General features: G+C 36.3%; 1 protein-coding gene across 1 annotated transcript; it reads right to left on the reverse strand.

Moving 5' to 3' along the window:
* Positions 1-467: 467 nt before the first annotated feature.
* On the reverse strand, positions 468-25,192 carry LOC132914310 (pyrokinin-1 receptor-like). Its single transcript, XM_060973313.1, has 3 exons — positions 22,598-25,192; positions 5,700-5,926; positions 468-4,556 (listed from the first exon to the last, which is right to left on the reverse strand). Exons 1-3 carry the CDS (start codon positions 23,397-23,399, stop codon positions 4,002-4,004), a joined length of 1,584 nt encoding a protein of 527 aa, XP_060829296.1. The 5' UTR covers positions 23,400-25,192; the 3' UTR covers positions 468-4,001.
* Between the last annotated feature and the right edge of the window lie 1,040 nt (positions 25,193-26,232).

Genomic DNA, 26,232 nt, shown 5'->3' on the forward strand with positions numbered 1-26,232 from the left:
AACAAGATGTTTGTAAGATTGAAACATAAATACTGTAGACCTTTGTCATCGCTTTAAATAGATGCAAATGAGTATTCACTCGTTGTGAGATTTTCATTACACAGTTTTAGAGATAGATTTAGAAAATTGCTTCCAAGTGACATCTAGGTCGATCACCTGTTAAAATTTCAGTTTTTTTTCTTTTCTTTAGAAATTTCATAGTGGATTTGAAATAAATTATACATAGATAACTAATTTTTAAGAAATCTAGAAAATAAGCTTAACATAACTAAATAATACTTAAAGTTCAACAAAACCTAAAAGATCTTGCTATAATTAAAATTTATGTTAAAATTTTGTATCATTTCCATCGAGTTTGTAGGTATTTTGATTTTTAATAGAGTTAATTTAGAGATTTTTAGAGAGTTAATTCAAGTTAAAAGAGATTAAAGGTGATGTTCTTATGTAAACGAATTACAACTGTATTTTATTATTATCAAAATATTATTACTGAAAATACATTGACTTATACAAACGAAACAAACATGACACATATATTGGACTAAGGTACTAACTATTTTGGAGTTTATAATGACTAATATAATAGTAATTACGCAATAAATAATATCACATTCTTAAGATTCAAACGGAACCGTTAAACGAGTCGCTTATTTCAATATGATAACGAAGTCTATGGCATCGACATTGACAATATTCTATTGCCGCTCATCTTATTTACGTTTCTTCTATGTTCATTAACATATAAAGATATACAATGTGTCTCTAGGATAGGCTCGCTTAATTTCAATTTTCGTGCCAAATTTTAACAAATTTCATTTATGGATAATAACGTGTTATTTGACAATCTAAGTAGATTTATTTATTTACTATGTATCATTGCAGGATAAAATATAAATATCTATTATTAATATTGATAGTATTAATATCACTATATATATGATATATAGAACAATGTAAACATCTATTGTTATAAACAAAAATGTGTAACAAAATTTATTAAAAGTTATATTAAGAATATTTTCGTTACAAGTATGTATGACAATTTTAACTTATCAAAGCTTCGATTTGAATATTACTAGAATTGTAAACAACAGTATTTATGATAAAAGATATTATGAAGTGATATTACCAGTAGAAATTTCTAGAAGTTACTTGTGATATTTTATTATTTCGTCCCGCAATGTGCAACTTTCAAAATTTTTTACATCTCTCTCTTTATAATAAACTTTGAATTTTCATTGCAACACACCAATGACTTCTTATCCCGAGTTTGTACGATTTAGGAAAGAGAGACGAAGGTTTATCATATATATATATACATATATCGACCTGTAATATCGACATGGCTTTTCAACCATCGAGATATAAAGATAGAGTACGCGAGCCATGTGTAATTGAATGCGATATAGAAATAGAAAGAGAGAACGCTGCGTAAAGGCTTCCTCTGTTCTCGTCTTGTGTATCGTACCCTGATGTTATTCGTTGAACGGTATTACACTCAAATACCTACTATATGACCGTTCGTAGGTTATTAGACAAGGACATAAGAGGTCCTTATGCAGCGTTCTCTTTCTGTCGCTAGATTTCTTTTTCAGTTCTCCCGCAGTCACGCACTCTATCTTTAATCTCTACGTTTTCAAATATCCGCCATGAATCATGGATATAGCAAATCTGACAAGCACTTCGTGATACGTATATTATTCGAAAACAATTTATGACCACGATCCAATAATTCCTTCTTGTTTATACTTCTTGGATATATTAATCATTTGTAAGTACGCAACACGATGTATTCTTGGTTTATGCAACGGAATAGGTAAGTGCACATGTTGTTAATTTATTAGAAGAGTGATACAAAAAGATTGGCACAATCATTAGGAAAACAGTTTGAAATAGAATATAATTAATCACTCTGTTATTTAGCATGAAAACTTTGTTTTTTTACAATGTGATTAATGGTATTGTTTACTACTAGAAGAAGGACTAAAGTCTGATCTTAAATTGTGGTGTTGTCCTTGTTAAATAATATAATTTTATTGGATAATTATTCTATTCTAGTAAACGATATTTATTATTTTTAAATAGTTTATTTTTAGAGTTAATCCCTGCAAATATCTTGGAAGTTGTGTTTTTTTTGGACGTGTCACTCTTTTACCAAATCAATCATGTTATATTTATCAAATGAAACTTACAACATTACTCTCAACACATGTTTATGCATTTTTAAAAGACAAAATTAAGTTTATCATCTTCTTCGGTAGATACTAAATCTTTTTGACGAATCAGTGATACCATAAAAAGAAAAATGAAACAAAATAAAAAACTAGATACTTTCTAGTGTCAAAAAAGTCGAAGGAAGAAGGAAAACGGAAATGATCGTAATTTGTAATATCATAAGTAACGTTCATTGATTCTCCACAGATTAATCGTTCTTTATACGGTAACGAAAATCGTCTATTTTTAATTAAGCGAGATTTATCTCGGGTCGATATTGTAGAAAACTTAAAAGTTTCTATCGGTAAATTATCGACCAGCGGGAAATACGATGAAAATGCGAATTCTTGTAGAAACTCTAGTTAATAAGGATCAGTCTTTTTGAAGTTCGAAACATTTGGGCTAAGCTTCTCAATTATCGAGGCAAAAGTTATACTGTAAACCACGTGGAATTCGTGATTTCTTCTGAATCGATCGGATTAACGAGTTCGTCCCGTTACAATAACATCACCAACTTTTTGACGTTAAAAGCGACACAGCGACGCTGTACCTCGTTAGCTCGACGATTAGTTCGAATTTTTTAATTATTTTCACAAACCTAGTTTTTCTTTTAAATAAAGGTGAGTCGTGTATGTGTTTTTAATTGGATAGTTCTTCTAAAACGCAAGCAGAAGTGAATGAAATAAACTAATGATTTTTTGAACTACAAATTTGAACTACAAGGATACAAATTTGCACAGATAAGCTAACTGAGATGCTGTATAAACTGTTTAAAAAAGAACGATTTCTGTTAAATTTTATTCGAATTTCAATCTTCATACGTTATACAGTACCGTTTTCTATTCTTTTTAATTCTCAACAAGTAAAACTATTTGTTGGCTTTGCAACATAGAATTGTACAGTATTTTTAAAGCATTCTTCTTTTATGACTTACAAACTTAAATACTTGAAGTGCGAAAAAAGGAAGTGAAATTTTATCGTTTGTAAATTAAGTTAGATGCAATTGGAAGTTAGCTAGATTTTATCGCTCAGATCTACCGTAGATTAGGACAAAGTTAAATTTACCTCGACCTAGGTTATATCGTCGTATAGATGATCATACCAGATCAGATTGATTTTAATTGCCGAATATGAAAACTAAGATCCGAAGCTTGCTGTATTTACACCAGGCCAAGGTTAGGTTCCAATTACTTGACTATTCATGAAATAAATGAGGAGATACAAATCCAAAGAGGTCAACCCCGACGTAATGCTTATGGCAGTTACGGGCTTGGACCTCGTGTACCTATTCGATATCAGGAAGAGGAGAGGTTTTCAGTGTTTTGCCGAGTTCCACGTAATCCAGCTGCCGCACGGGTTGCTGGGTATGCGTAAGCGCACTTTCCCCTCCTCGCGCAGAAGAAAAGAACAAAGAAAAGAAAAAAAGATAGAAGGTTCGAAATGTTTACTCGCACTTACACAGTCTCATTTTCCCTTTCAGCATCAGCTCGACGAGCTAAAATATTTTTGTAGCTTATCGTCGTATGCTCTCATCATCCCATAAAATTCATTCATACGTCTACCCTGCAATCACTTACTCAAAGTTCAATCTCGCAATTCTCAGTTACTCTGTAATGATCGTAATGATAATTAAGCGGGGATAGTTAATCTATTTCGAGTTTCAAGCACCATCACCATCGCGAACTCGCCGCGAACCACAGATACAAGACTAATTTCGACCCAAGCTCCACTTTCATCGTTCACAGTTTCAACGTTTTTACCTAAACCGACGTCGCATCCTCGAAAACTCAAACAGTGTTTTGTTCGTTGGTTTCGTTCCACAAAGTCATCGAGATCTCTTCTCGTCTAAGCTCCGACCTTCTGAGAGGGCTATTTTCCGGGACAGTGCACGTGTTTCTTCCGGCGAGTTTCAAGGACTTTAAACCGGGGAACCACTTTAACAACCGCCACCATTTCTTCTCAGATTGGTTCACGTTCGAAAGCTTCACGGTGGCATATCTGACTGGCCTCGATTTTCTCGAACTCTTGCAGCAATCGATGTCCTTGTCTTTAACCTCTTTCGAGTCTTCCAGTCTCCCAATGTCCTCGTTGCCCTTCTTATCCACGTTGGACCGCGTCGAGCCCGCGTTAACGTGCTCGGTCAATGGCGTGTTCTGCTTTAGGCTGCCGTGGTGGCCAGAATTTCCGGAACAGTCGGTGCTGTCGTGGATGATCCCGGTGCCGCCTGTTCCCACGTTTCTAGAGCCGATCGCTCGCTGCTGCGATCGTGGCAGACTCGAGTACGATCGTTGCTCCGTGCGAATCGCCAGGCCGGGGATTCTGCAACTCCTTGACAACGTTTCCTGTGAAAAGAAGAATAATGATTGGTAGTTGAGCAGCTTGCGACGTCGCGCAGTGTGGCATTTGAACGAGGACTCGGCACAAAAATAGAAATCCGCGTTACATTCGTCAGGGCGAAGTATCGAGAAGAAAAGTGGTTCTATCGGCGAAATTTGCTCGAATGAATTTTCTGTCAGTAGGACTCGGTGTCGTTAGGGATATACTGCAGGTCGTAAGTAACTTGTGTTTGTTGGAGAATTCCAACAAATTTTACTTCATTGAATACGCAAACTCATATTTTTATCGGTCCGCTTAAAGAAATGGAAAGTAAAAATAGACTCGCTCATTAAACGCTATAACGAATACAAAATTGGAATTTTTCCATTTTCAAATTTCCCACAAACGCATAAACATTGGCAGTTTCGTCGTAAGAAACGTATGATACGAACGAAGCGATAGACTTGCAATAAAATAACTAGAAGATGAAAACCGTGGGAAGCGTGTAATTTATACGAAGTATCAATAGGTGTCCTGTTACTTATGACCGACAGTGGTAGATTAGGTGGAGTTGGTTGTATTAATTTGATTCGCGTAAGTCGATTGATTAACGAGAGTAATAGAGCGATTAAAGGATATTGTGCGCTACGAACGATCGTAATATAGGAATAATGGGATTGTGTAGGAGTTAGAATGTGTTTCTGATTGCTGAAATTGGAGAATATCGTGGAAGTTAGCGTGCCGGTGGTTAGACGTGTTTTATGTGACATAATTGGGCAAAGTTGCAGTTTACATTATCGAGTTCTGTACTTCTTAATTAATACGGTGGCTTTGAAAGGGAATTCCAAGGGAAAGGGAAGATTCCACCAATATTCTTCACATTGCCGTATGTCTCGTTTAAAAAATCGAAAGAAGCTGAATTATTTACAAATTACAAACTAACCCTTTAATGGCTAAATGAACTAATCGCTTTCAAAGCAAACTATGTCCTATCGAATACCACCTGGTTTCTTAATCAACCCATACGGACTAGTCCGGCAAAGTTTCATCGGATAAAGGAGCCTAATTGGATATCAATCAAGTGGACCATTCTACTAGATTAATCTTAGAGCCAACTTCTAATTACGCGGTACATGCTGTTACACCTAAAGAAGGACACGGTGACTCACCATGAAGGCGACTCGAAATTTGTTCGACATGATATTATACAAAATCGGGTTAATCGACGTGGACACGTAATAGAGTACGCCAGATATGTAGGTCATCAGGGTATAAAGAAACTCGTCCAATTTGCTGTTCGAGCTCATGTGGTCCTCCGAGTTCGTCCCGTGTGTGGCGACCAGTCGCTGTACGTGAAACGGCGCCCAACAAATAAAAAAGGCTATCACCACTGCAACTGTAACACAATTCCATATTTTATTTATTAGATTTTTCTAAATATACCATTCGATAAGAGAGAAAAAAATGCCAAAAGACGAAGATACAAAATGTTCTTATTCTACAGGTGACGTTAGATTCCAGATCGATCGTTCAAACTGGTCTCAAGAAAGGTTGTTACGGAAGCTACGTGAGATTTATTTGTTATCGGTCATCGACAGTTTGTTTCTCGTAGCTATCGTTTTCTCATGGCTCGTCGTTTTATAATCGAGAAGCGAGATTATCCTAACAACTGAGAAGCGAGTTTGGTCCATCTCGAAACTAGATTTTCCGATGAAATTAAAAATAAGGTTCCGAACGAGAGGTTCCACGTTTAATACTACAGGCGCGACGATACGATTATCCTCTGTTATTCCGAGCTGTCCGACGATCGTCGAACCATAGCAGCCTGTGACAACGGGTTCGTGCAGCCGCAATGTCGTCGCTGCTGCATCGTTCAGGGGCTGCGAGCGGTGGTTCTGCCCGTAACTCAAATTCGCGATTATCGAATCTCTAATTTCGACTTGTCTGTATTTGCTCGATACCAGAAAGAAACGGAATTGAGAACTTGTTAATATTAACTAGTTTATATTCGGTAATAAAGAATGTAAGATTGATACAACTATTCTTATATGCTACGAGATGTACCAATATGATACAATGGTAACTGTAACAATAGGAAGTGGTATCGCAATGGAAATGGTAACGCGTGACATTCGTAACAAGAAAATAAAGGCGCGAGACCAATGGCACAGGCCTTTTTATACACTGGCCTTCACCAGAGAGAGGAGGGTAGCCCACGTGCAGACACAATTTCGTCTTTGACGACTGCTGGTATCAGGGGTGGCATCGGAGCTCGCATTCGCATCCCTCGGGCGTCGAATACGGAGCAGCGATAGATAGAAAAATTCCGAGTATTTACATGGTTAGAATAGCAAGAGGTTGATAGGCCAACGTCATAAATTTCACGTCTGTTTCGTACCTCGCCGATGATTACATCACCGATAAGTCGTTCGCGATAATTCCTACGTTCGGAACAAATCGCAGAGGGTGTAAGATTTGTGATTTTTTAGCAGATCGATATTATCGTAATACAAGAAACAAAGTTCCACTTAATTTCACGTCAATCCGCTCCTTAGTCAATGACAGAATCAAAACTTTTTGACTATAGGATTACGCGAACGAATTTATAAGTTCCAATTATCCTCGCGTTGGGAGTACTCTATTTTTTAGAGTGAAACTCGAGTGTCGTTCGCAAGGGAAAGCACCGTAAAAGTTAGGTGGGATTAATGTCTGAGGAGATTGATGAAGTTAATCTTTTAGGTGAGTTGATCTTCGTAATTATTAATTAAAAACCAAAACAACTGCCATTGCAGCTAATTTTAAAATATTACATTTATATAATTGAAAGTTTTGTAATCCTTCGTTGGAGAAAAGGAAACCTACGATAGCGTAACAAATTTTGCTTTCATTGCTGTCCAATTAAACGATCTATCTCTTCTTTTTTTTTTTTTAATAAATTATAATAGGAAACTGATAATTTTATTTTATAAATAAAATTATATCTTGCAATTGGATCGTGCGTTTCTTATTGTTATTGCAAATTCCATAATTACGTACGTAGCTATCGCGTAATTTGTGCGATTTTGTAGTTTGTCGTTTAGAAAAACGTGTTACGTCAAACAGATGTATCCAACAAGATCAAAATGGATTTTGGTAAAACAAAATGGGACAACTACTTTATAGAACGTGGCTCTTTCTCCTTTTAAGAAAATTGATGCAGGATCTCCTAAAATTCAAATCCCAGGATATCGTCCGGCAATATCAGAAATTTTTCATCTCGTTCATCCAGGAGGAGAAAACTTTTCGTCGGAAGAAGTATCAGCCAGTTTCCCTCCGTTTCGTTTAAACTGCTTCCTTCCACGGAGCGATTCGAGTCTTGGTGCGAAAATCCCGGTCATTTTCTCAATTTCAATGGAAACCAGTTTACATAACTCACATAAATTTGCGACGATTTATCATCGACGCAATTTTCTCCTACTTTACGTTCAATCTGTTGCTTTTCGCTTCGGAAGGAGAGAAAAAATGGGGGACAAAATTGGAGAAGAAGATAATCGAAATGTGTCGCGACGTTTTGGTCCAAGCGCGTTATTCTCGGCGAGTTCGTGCGATTACGAGGCGATATTGCGCGGGCCGCTTTTCAAAGAATATGTAAAGACTGGAATTGATATGCGACTGAGGTCAAGATCAGTCGAGTTATGGCATTTCATAGCATCGTGCCGCGTTCGCTCCTTTTGAATAATTCATCCACGAAACTGGATGTACGTTCGGCTCGTTGATTTTGCTTTCTTTCCAGAAGCAAGCTTCTCGACCCTTTCTTTTTCCTCGAGTCGCACATTTTTTCCATTATTTCATTATTTTCAAGTTTTGTCCCTTCGTTCCTATAGCCCTAAGTTTATTATTCTCCCTTCGCGCGTCTGCTATGTATTTCTATTCGGTATTTTATTCATATTCTTTTTGTCAAATGTTATTCTAATGTAGGTGAAAAGGTGAGACACTAAGATCAAGCGAAACGTTGGAGATCAGAAATATCGGTCGAACGTGTTCGAACTGCTTCGTACAAACACGCGATATTATTCCGAAGATTCCTACCGGTAGACGTTGGAAATAGTAGACTTTCTGATTAAATACTCCTGCATTCGGTTCTATCGTTCTATCAATTCAATTTCACGGGACTTTGAACCAGATTCTACTTAAAAAAATATCTTCCATAATATAATATCCATTGAATTTATAATCTTAAAAATGTATAATCTCGTCATTACTAAAGTTTGTACAGAAGAAGAGAGAAGTATCGATCGAACAAGTTTAACCTGTATGAAACAAGCGCATGGAACAATTTTGAAAATTCCTAGCAAAAATCGAGGTAAGTTATCCTGAAACTTATGGTAGAATCGTCGCTTCGAATTTTGAGACATGTACCGATATGTAATCTAGTTTTAACTTTTTGCTCGTATTAAACGTCTAAACGTACTTGAAGTTACAGTTCAGTGGCACTACTGTTCCACGATCTCTTAATTACGTCCTATTTAATTCAAAGTAAATTCTGTAAAAAAAAAAACCTCCGATAATATTTTTCTTTTTAAAAATTTCGATCATCAAAGGCACGATCGAAACAAAATAAATGCAACGTATTGACAAAGAGAAAACGTAAAAGTATCGAATATTGTTATTCGTTACGTGTTCTATCATTATCTATCGCACGATATCGTTATATCGTCGTTATTAAGGGTTCCCTAACAGCTTACCGCGGAGGCTCGAAGGGGACACGTTCCACGCATATTCGCAAGATCCCAATACCATTTAGTCGAGGAAGAAGTTTTCCGAAGGTAACGCGCCATAATATCGAAAAGAAAGTCAAACACTATCGGCGAAGTTGGATGTGGCGCGCGTGGTACCTCGTAGCTCAAAGAGCAACGGGATGGATATCCTGTTTGTGATACGTGAGACGTGACCCGTGTAAATTCCGCCCCTAAATCGGTCCACGTCGTGCTTAAAAATTCACCGAGGATGATTCCTCCTGAGACGGTGAGATAATCCGTGTTTTCAGCCTTCTTCCTGTTTCGAGAACGCATTTCGTTTGTGATACTTTTCGTACGGTTTTTCACGGAGATTCGCCTTAAAAGGCTCGAAACAGGTTCGATAGATTTGGAAGCAAAGTCGGACGAATAATGAGGAAATACGTGCAAGTTAAATATTATCCGACATATCTCAACATTTCTCAAAAAAATACGATTGTGCTGGATAGCGGCGGCTGTACGAGTCAATGCAATTTTAGTTTTTAATTGACTATTTGAAAATTAATCTTCCGTTAATTATTTTCACGATCGTTAGTCGGAAATCGGAATCGTCACTGCAGTTCGTTTTGAGGTATTTTCATATAGTTTACGATTAAATTACTATAAATATATAATATTGCGCTGCTTAAATTAATCGCGGTATAATTTGAAAAAAGTCTTTCCTTTTATGGAAACTATACATATAGATATATAGAGATGGGGGTAAATAAATAAATTTTGTCGAAACATCGCTCCGTAACTCGTTTTACTCTTGCGGATATCGATGTGTATTTCACGGAATACCTGTTAACTATCTAAAAGCAATTTTGTTACCAACGATATATAATATTTATTTGCGCAGCTGTAATTAAACCGTATCCTGCTGTCAAAAATAAGGAAGTCTTTGGATATTTTGCGCAACAGCGTGTACCATCAAAGATACGACATATTAAATTCTCTCCCTCCGATCGGATCGATAAAACGAGATTATTAGTCGGCGAAGCTGGCTAACCGAGGATTACTTGTTTTTCTTTTACCAGCTGCTTTTTGCCTCTATTAATTGAACGAAGTTTTTACGCGATTAAGATAAGAAATTCATGCGTACGCATTTGCGCCTCGTTTATGTACGTCCGATAAATGACCATCGGCTAACGGAAACGATGACATACGAAAGAAAGAAAAGTAACGAGAGTAAAATGGTCGGGCAACTTCTGTTACATTGTAATCTATAGGCGGAATAATTAACGTCGAATCGGATGTATCGAATTCTCTAGAGTAAACGACTACGGGGAAACGGGAATCGGGAAAAAATCGAGGTCGTCCTCATCGATCATCGTAATCATCGAAACGGGACAAGACGAGAAAACGAGTAGCGATACAAACTACTTTTCCGACAAAACAGAAGCGGAAGGAAATCAATTACTCTCGAACGGCGATAAATTTTCCTCCTTTGAGAAGAAGCCGGAAAAAGTATAAAGAGGCACAAAATAAAAGATAAACTCGTCTTACACGCGCGTAAGCCACGAAGAAGCTAAAATGATTCGCTTCATCGAGATTAATCATTTATATTCGAGAAATTACGCACCAATCTTGCATTTAAGTAAAGCGAGATATGTACGGAACCACAATTTCATTCTAGAACCTTGCTCGTTGCAGAATTAGTTCGTTTCAGCATAAATTGAAATACGTCTACGTACGTAGTTTCGAGGGATTTATTCGAAATTTACAGTTTAAAGCAAGATTACTACCCAACGCGATGAATTAAACGAGATAATTTTCAAGATACGCGTAATGCACGAAAATATATAGATATCTAAAGGACATGTATGGCGCTCGTTATGATATTTGGCGAATGAAACTATTTCTTTGTATTCAGAAAAACGTGCACAAGCATCCACGGTATGTGATAATTGATAATTAATAGTCAGTTTCTCGAACGTTTTTGAATCTCCCGCTGCAGTTGCCGCGATTAGCCCCGTTAAGGTAAAACAGGAAGTGTCGATATCGGTCATTGTGATATTCACAGGAAAAAAACAGATAATAAGACGGAAAAACGGTTCTCGGGTTTTTTGCACGTCTACCTTGCATTCAATGCTTTAAATGCATTTATCGCAACGCAGCTGTGCCTCTGAAAGGAGCATCTGCTGCGTTCGACGTCGTTTTCGATTGGATCTCTGCTAATCCCCTGCAAAATGTACGCACCAGATATTTAAGTTCGATTCTTTGTTTCCGGACGCTTGAACATCTCTCGTTCGATTAAAGTAATTTGACGATTGTTCGCTGTAAATTGCAAATGACGTTATTGCGCGTAAATAAAACGGAAGAATCGACGATAGAAATGCTTTGAAAAGATCTTGCTCTCGTGAGAATTCAACGTTTCGTAGATTTCAACAAAAATTGTTAATTTTGCGAATAATGTTAATACATCTTAATGAAAATTAATTTTAATATTCAATTTATCAATAATCGATATACAGTGGCTTCAAAAGGTATTACGTACTCTCATTTTTCAACGAAACGCTACTTTATCAGGTTTTATATTTCGCTTTCATAATGATAAATTTTTGTAGTCGCGCGAAAATGCTACCAAGTGACACAAAATTCCATATACTCGTACCGAATTAATTGGTAACAGGTAAAACGCTATCGGTCGACGCTATCGGTAACCATTGTACGTGTTACAATCTATTTTCTTTTATTATTTTGTACTACATTAAGAGATATCTAAGAAACAATCGTGGTTATTCAAAAGTATATTACCAACTTGTTGGAACAGCGAAAATCGGCATAGGACTCTTTATTATCCTATTCGAATAAAGTCGAAGCGACGTACATAAATCTTCTGTTTAAAACATCAATCTTCTGGATCGCTATCAGCTCCATGGTGAATCTCGTTCTCCTCTTTGGTTTCTTGCTTATCCCTTCTCAAATTTTTCCCTCGATAGTCTCCCTTTATCGTTACAAACTGAAACTCGTTCAAATCGGAGATTTCGACAACTATTTAAGAAACACAATCTCTCTTTAAAAGGATCGATCCGGTGAGATTTCGTCAAAGATCGGACGATAGGATTAGAAACCGTCGATCGAGCGAAACGGCTAATTTCCAGACCGAAGACTGGAAGAACGTTCTTTAAAAATCGTATTGCTGTTCGTTAGATCGAGTATTATATATTCACTTTGTAGATGATAATTAAAAGATAATAAAAATAATTAAGATATAATCCTAGTAATTGAAACTGAGACCGACGATATGGTGGAATTGGCGTTGTGAAAAATAATCTAGCGTAATAATAAATGATCTATGACTTGATACAATTACGTGATTTAATTATGTAGATACGAGTTACTCTGCAACATAATTACACAGACGCTGACATTAATTACAGCCATGAATTCCAAAACAACTCGGGTCCATCGAGGAAATCGATCTTTTTTCTTAATTAGGTATCGAATAATATTCATTAATCCGTCGCTAACCTTGTCGATTTATCTTGCGGAGTATCGATTATATATTTTTATACCGTATCGCTATATCGTATTATATTTTGGATATTTTATATATTTTCCCATATTACGTACGTTTTGCGAATTTTTCCACTTTGAACGCGCAAAATCTCATAAAAATCTGCAATCTATCTGTAATCCTCTCTCTTCTCAAGGTCAAATTTAATTTCAAGTATTTTTTTTTTTATTTATTCATTGACGTGATCAGAATCCGTGTAAACTCTAAATGTCATAGAAAGCGTGGATTCTCATCCGTCGCATGTATTCTGGTCGAGCAAGTTGTTTTTTTTTATTAGATTATCGATCGAAATTACCGACTCGCGTTATAATTACAGCAATTAGCAGATATCCAGACATCGAGTTAATACTCGTTCGTTTGTTATTGTCTTTGAATTTGATTGAAAGTGTAAAGTCATTCTCCGGCTAGATCGGCCATCGTTAAAATATTATGCGACAGATCGAGGATAGTTTATGAAGAGACGCTTAAGTACACTAACTTAGGAAACAAACGTTCGATCAACATTTTTCGTCATTCACAATTACCTTCTACATGCAAATATTGTCCACGCTTTTTGCTGTTACGATACTCTGTCTAATTTGATTTGTAAAAATTTTCCAACTATTTTTAAATCAGCTTGTATCATCATCCTTGATTGGACCTTTCTACATCTATTAGTAAGTTACACAGGCTTATTAATTATCCGTTGCACAATAGTTGGGAAACATAAAAGTTGTCAAACGATAAAAACATATTGTACAAGTTGATTCTTTCTAGAATTACTTCCATTAATCCCAAAGTTGAGAAAGAAAAGACACAGTGTGCATTACGTTCATGATGATCTCTAATAGAGCTTCCGCAGATTTGCAGTTTCCTCTGTCGGCTAAACCTATCGCTAAACGTAATCTTGCCACACGTACTGTATTCTGTAATTAAAAAATGTATTCTGCTATTAAATTGTAATATCACAGGATAAACTAAGCAGATTGCTGTTGACTGCAGCAGTACTTTACGAATAAAAAAGATTCCATGCTACTGAGTGTAAGAGAACACGCGAGACTCGCATCGAGAGCTGTACATTCAAAGACAATGAAAATATATTATTATTATATATTATTATATATCATCTTCATAGAAGATACTCAAAATGACCAGGTTGCGCTTTAAGGCAAGCTCGTGAACGTTTTGCCATTCCGGCTATGCTCTGTGTGGATCCTGGTGTTTACCCAGTTTATTGGAAAGCTTGTTCCATTCTGAACCTTAGTATTCAACGTTTTCAACAAAGTTTGCTCTGTTCGCAAAGTTCGCTATATTTTATAAACGAAAACAAAAATATTCTGTTACACGCTTTATACTTTCGACTTGCTTTTACACCAGGAATTGTCCCATTCCCTAACTGTTTCCCTTTCGAGGGTAAGAACTGTTTTGGTTGAACCGTCTTCCAGCTATTATCGCTTCCACTAGGTAGATTCGAGTGCGCACATCGATGATAAGATAAATACGCATCTTATTGTTGTTCGTTTTAAAGTAATCGTACCATTGCGATCATCGTTGAAGTCGCAAAATTAAAGGGAACGAATCAGCCTGTATACTCCGATGGCCGAGTCGAATCCTTAATCAAACTTTCCTACGTCTATATAGCATCGCTTCCATTAGCTGAACCTACATAGCCTTATTACCGTAGCCATTATTAAACCGTTAAAGCGAAAAAAGGTAGTTCGTACATAGACGAGCATGCAGTTTCTAGCAGAACTCAGATCACCAGCCGCCATTCCCGTCACGTTTATCAATTCTCCGGAGCCTATCGTCGTGTCCACGATAAACCAGCTCTGTTAATGAATTCACAGGCCGCGACCGGATCATTCGACAGGTACAAGGTTTAATCGTCGTGATATTGCACCGACACATGGTGCATCGTAATATCACGTTCAGTAATTGCGCAATCTAACATGGATATGAGAGTATTTAAAGGTTAAGCGATACCCAACGCTGTTCTATCTTCTTTCTGCTATGTTTTCCTTTGCTCCCTTTTGTAATTTTTCTAAAAGGGGGAATTTTTATGCCAAGCTTCTTTTATTAGTCAGGTCTTTATTAGTAATTTGGGTTTTCATCAGTTCCAAGATTAAATAAAACCTCAAAACTGCTCTATTTTTTCGGAGAAGGTACTTTTATGCAGCTTCCTTTATTAATCCGAGCAAGTTGTATCGGTACATCGATCGATAGCCATTCGAACGTCGAAGAAAAGATAGGAGGGAACGTTTTCCAGTCGCCTTTTATTAAAATTATAATTTTACGTAAAGCTGCGGATATTGCCGCTTCCTCGATACGTACGATCGTGCTGTACATACGATTGCTCTATTGTTCGAGCGATTGTAAAATAGTTGCCATTTTTTTCGCTTTGAAGGGAGAAATCATGCTCTGTCGGATAAAAGGAAAAGATTGAACGATATCGTTGTACAAAGACGTCGTAGACATAGTTTGTAGACAGATACGTAGTTCTTTTGTCAAGTGGCTCGTGTTCCGTTATTTTAAGGAAGTTGAGTTTGGGGCTCGCCAGGTTCTTCCGTTTCGTTTTCGTGCGTTTAACGAAATATCGCATGTACGAGGGAAATCGATATTTGGAAAAAGAGCCTCCACGATCGTTTCTGTAAATTATTGTCACTTTTTACTGCAAGTAAAATAATCTTCCTTCTTCGCTGTCGTTTTATTCCATATTGAAATTAAAGTCTGTGTAACTCTATAAACGAAAGAAAGTTTCAACTTTGAACGTCTCGAAACACGATTTTTGCAGATACGCCAGAATTCCAAATAACTGATTCGTCTTTCTTAAATTTTAATTTCGTTATACAAGTTCCTGTTAATGAACGACGGGGTTCACAGGTTAAGTAAGTAATTCATCGTATTTGCACAATACTTAATCATTTTGGCAACCATTCTTTTTACAAGAAAAAAAAAAAAGAAAAATAAAAGAAAAAGAAACAAACGAACGAGACGAGACTATTCAAGCGACTTTTGTATGATTTTATGGAACATTCGAAAAAATGGAAAATTTCGAGATGTCTTACATCTACGAAAAATCGTGCACTTTCAAGTATTAACGGATATTTGTCTTTTTCCACGATGGAATTTTTCAATTAATTTCGCTATTACGAAAGGTTCATCGAAATAAAAGTTGCAACTTGAATATGAATTGTAAGATGTTCGTGAAATGTTCGTGTTTTATGCATTGTATTATTACGACTCATTGCAAGCGTGCAACAAAGACTCTACAGTTGAATTATGAATTCGTCCCGGAAGTTTACCTACAGAGATAATGCGAATTCTGCGTTTCGTGTGCTGCCGATGTCGTATATGACGTACAATTATAAATTATAAACTCATTCGATTATAAACTCACGATTCCGATTCTGATTTCTCATCGGCCTGGCAAACTACGAATATTAACCAGCCTGCTACGAGATGGAAGTCGATGAGAAATTTCTCGATCAAACTTTCCCATTCAATACGTTTCCATCGAACGTTGCTTTATCGAAATTTTCGCTTTATAGTATTTCCACTTCGAATATTTCGCTATGAGAAAGTCGAGTATTTTACAGTTTGACACTTGGGAAGATTCGTACAAAGTTTTTATTTCTGAGTAATTTTAACAATTCTTGTGCTTGTTACGTTTTGTACGTACACGTACATTTATGTTTAATTTATATACGTATCTTACATGGTAATTTCTATTTTAATTTATATAATAATCTATATGTTAATTTGTATATTTGTATATTCATGTATATACTAATTTATATTTATATTGGGCGATACTTTCATCAGTTTTATTTGCATATACTCTTTTATTTTAACCTTTTATGTAGAAAATAGCAACGGGTTTAGTTATCCATATTTCATTTCTCGTCTTACTTCATCGATCTAATATTCGATGAAAAGAAAAATATAAAAAGATAAAGAAACGTAAATATGGAAGAAAAGGGTGTACAGTTCGCCCGCGAATTATATTCGGCCGATCGGCGCGCATTTTGCCTACAAATATAACATGATGTTATTAATAATTCTAATTTATATTTATTAATTTTAATTTAATTTATGTTCATTAAATCCTATTAACTTTATTATTATTTTATTAATTTACATTTATATTTAACGTACTTAATCTTAATCTCGGCTAAATTTATACCATTAAATACAAGATTCGTTGCTTGAAATTCTCAAAGAAACGGTAATTAATTTTTCGGTGCACGCATAAAATCATTCTTTTTTATTCGAAAACAGATATCGAGCAATCGACATTCCGAGACGGTACCCCTTCTGTTTCTATAGTATAGACAGAAAGAAACTGCAGATCAGATTTAGCAACGAGACTAAAAATAGTTGTTATTATCTCATATGTATATGGATCGCTATTTTAAACGCGTTCGATCGAAGGATAGGATGATTCGTATTCAAATTGGAGAATCTGTCATACGAGATAAATGTTCCTCGTGATTTATTCCAAGGATCGAAACGTATATATAATTATCTGCGTTTATACAAATTATTTTTCCAATAGTCGTTCAATCGTATTGATCCGTGAATGTTTCCATGAAGCGATCGTTTAACTTTAGAAGTAAAAAATTGGTAAAAAATTTACAATCAAGCAATGTTTTAGATTTCTTGTTGATATCGTCATTAATGCTGGAACCATCGATCGATCGTTAAAAAAGAATGTATGTAGATATGTAGATTACACGTAAGCGATTACAATTAAAACGATACGTCTAACGATATGATAAGTCTAGTTTATCTCGATGATTGCCGATGGCGATTTTATTAAATTTATCAATTCGTTTGTATATCTTTATTAGTTTATTTTGCAAAAAAATAGAACGACTTTTACGTTATGCATTTATTAATATTACCGAGCTATAGTTTCATTTTTAGGCTCGTGATCGTTTCGCAGGGAATTTCCAAGTTACGGGAGGTGCGATCCCGAAAGTATCTCGTGATTCGAGATTGTCGAGATTCTCGAGACTTTCGAAATCTTCGAAAATTACATAAACCAGAATACGGAGCAAAGGTATTTCAGATAATAAAATATTATATCCATCACGTATTTCGCTATTACTTTGCTCCATATTCTGGCCTAAATAATTGTGTAAGTCTCGAGAATCCCGAAATTCTCGGGAGTCTCGACAATTTCGAATTACGAGATACTTTTGGGAACCCGACCCGACCCCGAGAGAAACTAAATCTCGAGAGATATTTTCACGTTCTCGCACGAACCCACATATTAATTATACTTGTCACTGTTGATTATGCCATTAAAAAACACGGTGAAATAACAACAAGAAATAAAATACACTCGACGAAAATAGACCCAGCCCTTTTCAAAAATTAAAATCTCCAAACTAAATTTACTTACTTCTAGATTATCAAGGGTTGGTAGATTTCTGCGTAACTTGGCTCGACTCTTATTACACTTACTTATTATCCATTTTTATGTTACTATTTATTTAGTACTTTATCCTCATTATTTGGAATTTATCTTTATCGTACTATTTGCTTAACGTTTCATTTTCATCATACCATCTCTTCTTTAAATGTAACGTAATGTAGAGAACGTTAAGAATTAAAAGTTGATTATTCAAAAATTGTTTTCGGTATACAAGTATAAGTATATTTTAAATAACAATATGTAAATATATATACATGTATGTAAATCGATGACACGAACTCTAGTATCGTTAAAATGTCGGAGGATTGGTCCAGAAGACCTTTGTATCATCGCAGTGCTGACGTAAACCGGTTAAAATGGATATCAGTCGGAACAGTTGGCGATTTATGAAGTTGTTATTGGTGCTTTCGATGCACCTGGACTCTTTTACCATAAAGAAGAACAAATTCGCGAAATTGCCAATGTTGACAGTCGGTGACGGCGTATTTAGAGATTTAACATTCCGCCTTTGTTCTTTAAAAATTGCTCCGACGTTCGTACCGAATGAATAACAAACGTAATTTCTGGAATTCTCCTTTTCTGGTGATATTTCGCGAAAATAGTGGTAACTGGCTGGCGTTTTTAAGATTCAAGGCAAATTTTCGACATCGATCCTTTTCTTCGCGCAGAGGAATTCTCTTTCTTTGAGTTCTGACCGATTTCGATCTTTATAATTCGTATCTCTCGCGAGTATTTCACATTAACCGAGTCGATGGATCGACCTCTCAATACTTACACCCTTACGCCCACAACTATCCGGACACTGATGTATTTGCGAACTTTACATAATTACCTCGCGTCACTTTCTTTTATAGAGTTACTACGTCGTTTTACGATTTCGATGTTATCTTTGGAAAATATTAAGCGATATTTATTAACAAATAACATTGATCAAGTTGTCACAAAGATGAATCGGTACGTCTGCGTTGCTCTGTTTTCACGTTTATCGATCTGAGATGATTCATATCCCTCCAAAGGACAGAGATACCAAAGTTTATAGGAAGCGTGAAAGAAGACAAATTGAAAGCAAAAGAATCAGACATTCCTCTTTTACAGACATCTTTTTCTTTACACCTTCGTACCACTCTTACGTGTACGTCTTCTCTCACTTATCGTTTATAATAATTTTATAATAATTTTGTAATAATTTGATCGTAGGACAACGTAGCGAATCCAAAAGAGAAACTGAAGCAAAGCGATTGTGCGGAATCCGCGGATACGTAAGCGTCCGGACACTTGTGGACGGAAGATTAAACCACTTACAAGTGAGCAGATCTTAACGATTCAAAATTTAATAAAGACATTTCGACATTAGTATCCTACTAATTTGGGAACTTCGAGGTAATAGCTTTTCCCATTCAAAGTTCGATGCTCCATCGAGTTCGACGCTTCAAAATTTAATGGATCGTGAAATGTAGGGGAGACCCAACGAAAACTGGATATATGGGTAAAACCAGGAGCTGCTATTCCTACAACGATTTGAAATTTTCCGCGTCGATACAATCGGTGATTCTTGTTATTTCGCTTGATGTCTAAATAAAATACAAGCGTGTTACACGTGTGCCTTCTAACGTTACGATACTTTCCGTATTTGTCGGTTCTCTGATATAATTTTCAACGAATTTTGAGCTTTGTACTTATCGAAATCGTTCAGGCAAGTATCTCTCGTCGTGAATTATACTATTTGTCGTGTATCAAAATACGAACATGTAAATGGTCTTTTTTCGATTTGCCGTGGTGGTACCGATAACTTATAATATTTATAAAATTGTATATCGGGGTAGAACCTGGTATATACTCAAGTTATGTTCATGCTACAAACGCGTCAAGATTCCTACACTAACATTAAGATTATTTCAAGATTTAACGAAGCGTTTCAGTATCACAAGTATCTTAAATCATTTCACAAATTCCCAACTTACAAAATTTCATCCATCGAACCATCGAAATTCATTTACGAATCCATTCCATTCGTAATTCTCTTCTCCTTTTGAAGTTTCAAGTGAAACTAGACTGACGATCAATGGGAGATATTTCAGTTCCTGAATGAATAACGATTCCCGTGACTGATCCTGATTGACACTTTCAACCCTCTCAATTGAATCGAGCGTCAATCCTCCACGATCGATGTAATCCTTGATCGAAAAAACATCCTAATATATCAGAACGTTTACCGGAGTATCTTTTCGTTAATGAGGTTTTTGGGTTTTGTAATCTCACGGACGCCCGACTACTCGACCATGAATTCCGCGAATAATTCTGGTCTCGCAGTAGGAATTCTCATTTCTATATTTTTTCGAAACGTTACGAAAATCTGTGGGCGACTCTCGTCCACGGTTCAAATAATAACGAATAGCGAATATTAGGTGGTTTCGTGAAGATCGAACACGGTTCCGCTATTTTTCTTCGGGTAATGTGGAAAACTGATGATTATAAGATACGAATTTTATTATCGTTATAAAGAGACAAAGGATGTTTCCGACGTTTTGAACGTTTTCATTCGATAAAATTTTATTTTTAAACGAGATACGCTTCGTTCGTGTTATTTCTTTTTCGCTTCACGAAATATCTCTCGCATTATTTGTTTTTATCCTTATGCTCCAAATTATGATATTTTTCGATACATTATGCCGTTTATATTCGATTAAGCGTATACCAATCATTACGAGCTAAAGTGTTTATAATTACCGCAAATTGCTGCAATTTAGATCGCAGATCGTAGAGCAAGATATATATTAACAAATTATTTCTTGGAATCATGTATTTTCATACCCGTACGTGGAGGTGTCATTTTGCTTTAAAAATAAATTCCAATTAAAACAAGAATCAGCAACAAGTAAAATGGAAGACGTCGAAGTTAAAAATCATTTAACATTGACTTTTTATATTTAACGTTGAATTTATCCAAATATCAAAGGTAGAATTATATCACGCTGAATTATTGAATTTGGAAACTGGCAAAAACGAAGGAATTATTGAATTTAAAAATTGAAAATAACGAAAAGTGACATTTTTAACAAGACTGAGAATTTCATTATCGACGAAGATCTCATTTCTTTATTTATTTATCCCTTTTATAGGTCAGAAGCTCTCGTTCCAGAAAACGCGCTGATTCGAGTTAAGTGCTACTACCTTTTGATCTAAATCAGACAACCCTTCAGCAAAGGATGTTTCCTTTCCTTTTTCCTGGTTGCACGATCCTTTCCTTGGAGAAAGGATCGAAGTCCAGGTCGTCTCCTACCCTTAAATTCCCCTTTTTAAACAACTCACTGGCTGACATCTAATAGTCGATAGGTTTGACTCTTTCTATGGTGGACAGTAATAAGGGGAGCTTCCGAATCAAGCTTTTACGTTTGATCCTTTCCTGATTTTAAGAGAATGAACATATATAAAATGTTTTTTTTTGTTGTTTAACGATCGGTACCTCCTTTGATAACAAGTGGATGAATTATAGGGTCTAAGAATTTAATTAAATGGTCAAATTGATTTTAGATTTAAGAAAAATAATCTTCCAGTTTGGACAAGGAGCTGTTCGTTATGCTTTTTTTTTAACAAAATTGTTACCTTTATGGTTATCATTTTACGTTCTTTGAATTTATTTATGCGCATTCAGAAAACGTATTTTAGTGAATTAAAATACGACGATGGTGACAAAACATTTAATCTATCGATGGCCAGATGTTAGAAGATTAATTATCATTACATAGAATGGCGAGAATTAGCAATTCTTATTACATAGTAATGTAATTACTTCCTGAATGATATAATACATTTTTCATGATTTGGATACATCTGGAGATCTACTCCAATAAACTTTTATATTATACATTTGTGCAATATTTTACTCGTACATTTACTTTTCAATAATGTATCAATAATACCCCCAGAAAAAGAAGAAACGAATCATTCGATGATGCGCATATAGTTTTAAGATCAATGTTCGAAACATTCGCAGAAACGCATTTCTTGAATTCCTTTTCGTAAATCGACGTTCTACATCGATATTGATATTAACGATATTATACAAAAGTTGATGTTTTTCTTATATATTTATACCAATATCATCCCTATCTACTTCAAAAAAGGAAGAAGATATCTCATTTCGTCGAGCATATTTTCTTTTCTTTGTTTCCTTTTTATTCTATGTCAATCTCATCTTCTCCTATATTTCCCATTTACTTCGTTTCTCTGTTTTCACAATCAATTGACTTCGTAAAAAGGTCCACGTTTTCTTTATCACATTTTTCGCTTCGTTTTAACGATTATTTAAAAAATGCCATATCAAACGTACCGATATAAAACTGACAAGAATTACCGAAAAACGAAACTCACCGAGCATCTTCAGCACTCTCCTCGACGATTTTCCAGGATGATGCCTGCAGCTTCCACTTTCGCCGCTGCCTCTGCTCCTCTTCATCATGTTCGACTTCCTTAGTTTCAGTCCGATCAACGCGTACAGCACCGTAATGAGAACCATCGGGACCACGAAGAAGAAGAACGTGGACAATTCGAAGGAATGCTTGACCAAAACTCTCTTCACGGTACACATCACCATCTTTGGATTGCTGTGATGGTGAACAACTCCGACTTGCAACGCCAGTGGCAATGCGAACAACAGACCCATTAACCAAATTACAAGGATCAGCTTCACCGCTCTCGTCAGCTTCGACATCGTTTGCGACAAGAACGGATGACAAATAGCCAAATATCTTTCGACGGTGAACGCCGTAATGGTCAGCACCGAAGCGTTCGTAGAGGTTTCCGCTGCCAGGCCACGAAGAACACAGAAAACTTCACCGAATATGTACGGATACTTGAACCAGACCATATAAATCTCTGCTGGGAGACCAGAGACTAACAGCAACAGGTCCGATACCGCCAGGCTGAATAGATAATAGTTGGTGGCTGTGTGCATCGACTTGTTGCGCGCGATCACGATGCACGTGCTGATGTTTCCGATTGTACCGGTTATGAAGATCGACAGATAAATCACGGTCACTGGTATTACGATGTATAAAGAGTCTCTGAGAGGCAGAACGGTGTTCGTGGTGTTGGTGAAAGCGGTAAAGTTTTGGAGATAGGTTTGTAGAGCGGAAGAAATGACTTTGGGAGCCAGGGTAGTCGTAGGATCCATGGCGAAGGCTGGTCATTCCACGCGAATCGTTGGTGTGTTTTTGATAGAAGTACGTGGGTTGGTACTAATTGGTTTTCTTTGGTTCAGAAACTCGATTCCATCGTTTTGACTGGCAGATTTAGAGTTTTGTTATTAATGGAGACGAAATCGAGCGTAATTTAGTTTGCGCGTGGATCGGAGAACCACTCATTTTCAATATATCGTGGAATTTCTATTAAATCGTAAAGTTTCAATTTTAAGACTCTTTCGTTAGAACTGGTAGTCGATATTGGTTTGGATTCGTTCGAAGAACTGGTAGCGTCGTTTTCACTTGATCGTGGAATAAATTGAGAGTTGTCAGAGTTTTTGTATTATTAATAGAATTTGAAGTTTTGATGGAAGAATGGAAATGATTTGTTTGAACTAAGTTGGAGACTGTCTAGCCGTTTCTCTTGAATGAAGTGGTCTCTCGGGTAAATTTACTCGTGTGATTTACTTTGTTGGGTCCTCGCAGCACGTTGTACCCGATTTAAGGAAGATTAAGTTTCAAAATACGGAGTAGTGGCTCGTGGATAATTATTTGCAATTTTTCATTTTTACGTTTAAGCGTTCAATTTCAAACTGCAGATGTCTAATCTGGAAGCACAATTTATGGTCTGCTTAAGGTATGGTCTATTTAGATATTTATTTTTAATATCAAGTTTCTTGAGTTTTTAAACGACACATTAAATTCCTCTCGGGCACTCAAACTTAATTCCAAACATTCGAGCTCCTAATTATCACTGATAGAACCTTTGTCGATCACTCAATGTTGAAACTCCTCTTTTTGCTGAAAGCACTTCCACCGTCAATCTCATTTTTCTAACTTCCGGAACGTTGTTACGCGAAACTTCTTAGTCTTCCTTAACTTCCAATTCTACTTGAATGAAATAGTTTCACAGATATTCTCAGTTTTCTTCAATTTCTTCAGTCTTCCTCGACTTTGGCGCTATTTTTCGGCTAAGCTAGAGTAGCTGTTTCTTTAATTGTCGGTTTTCAAGCTTTTTTGGACTTGCTTTTACCGTTCTTCTTTTAGGAAATTGCAAAAGAACCCATAGGAAACAATTGCGCGATGTTATCTCAATCGTTTCAACGTCTTCGACTTTTTAAATTCTTTCCCCGTTAAACCAAAGCAGTTTTACCATCAGCTTCCGGTTTTCGAGTCTTTCAGCTCACTGATTTTCTAATTTCCATTAAGAAATTTTAGAGAAATCCATAATACGGACTCGCTTCAGTTTTCACAGAATTTTTCACAATTTCTTCGCCTGTCTGCATCTCGGAATAAATCTTTTCCTCCAAACCAAAGGGTCAAATTCCTTGCAGAAACTTTGTAAAAATTCGCAGAAGACAGCCGAATAATATTTATTTTAGGTGTATTAATCCTCACTCTCCAACTTCCTTAAATTTTCAATTTCTCAGTTTTCTTAAAAAATGTAATGAAAATCCACAAACAAGGAGGAAAAGAAAAGACAGCATAATAATATTACTTTAGAATTGTAATAATTTCCTCGACTTCCTCGATTGCGAAACTTTTTCCCCTCTAAACCGAAGCTCTTACACCCTCGATCTTCAGTTTCCAATTTCTTTAAACTTTCCAATTTGCAGTCATCTTAAAAAGTTTTTGGGAGATCCGCAGAAAGCGGTATAATAATTTCTTGGTCTTCCTCGTCCTAATTACCGTTTTTTCTCAAAACCAAATCACTCGGGCCCGTGATCTTCGGCTTCCAACGTCTTCGAATCTCCAACTATCCAACGTTTTCTTCTTTCATAAGCGAAGCAGTTGCGCTCTTGACCTTCACCTTCCGACTTCTTCGAACCTTCGACACTGCGACTATGTGGAAGAAATTTTGAAGAAATCCACAAGAACAGTCGATTAATGGCGCGGTCGTGTTTCGAGCTCGAGTAAAACGTGGCACTTTGAATGTTTCGCGGAAAACGGCGAACTGACACGGACGCCGCGCGAATCACTACTGCGTTAGCCCTCGTCGCGGCGAGTGACATCGAGCACCGGCGCTTCTGCGCACCTCCGATCGGCGGAAGCGTCCTCGTGGCTTCCTTCGTTCCTCTTTCCGCGTCCTGATCGTTTCACGTTCTTCTCTTTTGTCCGATTATTCACCCCTTCCTCCAAAACACTCTGCCATTATTCTTCGTCTCTGACCGAAGCAAGAATTTTATGTTTCTTCACGTCCGTTTCTTTTCAACTTCTACTTTTCTTCTTTAACATTCAGCCGAATATATTTCTTGGATAAATTGATTTGTGTACGAAAGGAGGATTTAAGAGGGAGGGCTTCCACGAGTTTGGAACGAACGAACAAGTTTGGAAAAACATTTGGGAAAGGGACGAGAGAGAAAGAGAGAATCGATCGCGTCCTTTCTTGTTTCTTCTCTCTCTCTTTCTCTTTGAGTGTGTTTCAAATGGTATCAACGAATAAATTAGAAAATATTAGTCCCCTCATGTGGTACAAGTGTACACGTAATACGTAATATAAGTTAATCGATAATGGTAATATAATTAGATCGAATAATATATTAAATGGTATTATTTTGTGATTGAATTAATCAGCAGCTCGATAAAGCACGATATCGTGTTGACATACGCGTGTATTGTTTAATTTATATCAAGTAATATACAGGACATTCTCAATTTAAATGGCAAAATTTCGTGGGCGCGCAGAAGGCCGATAAAATAAGAAAAGAAAATCATTTTGTGAATCGCTCGTTTTTGCTTCATTTTGGAGAAAGTCGCGAAAAGAGAAGCAGGAAGGTTTTCGTTTTTTTATTTATATTTATTTATCCGTATTATCATCTATTTAAT

Source organism: Bombus pascuorum, chromosome 14 (assembly GCF_905332965.1).
Source record: "Bombus pascuorum chromosome 14, iyBomPasc1.1, whole genome shotgun sequence".
NCBI classification, from domain to species: domain Eukaryota; kingdom Metazoa; phylum Arthropoda; class Insecta; order Hymenoptera; family Apidae; genus Bombus; species Bombus pascuorum.

Coding starts and splice junctions, on each gene's coding strand:
- LOC132914310 (XM_060973313.1), bottom strand. CDS start 23,399: ATGGATCCTACGACTACCCTGGCTCCCAAAGTCATTTCTTCCGCTCTA. Junction 5,927..22,597: donor GAGAGTGCTGAAGATGCTCG/GTGAGTTTCGTT, acceptor ATTGTGTTACAG/TTGCAGTGGTGATAGCCTTT. Junction 4,557..5,699: donor AATTTCGAGTCGCCTTCATG/GTGAGTCACCGT, acceptor TTCTTTTCACAG/GAAACGTTGTCAAGGAGTTG.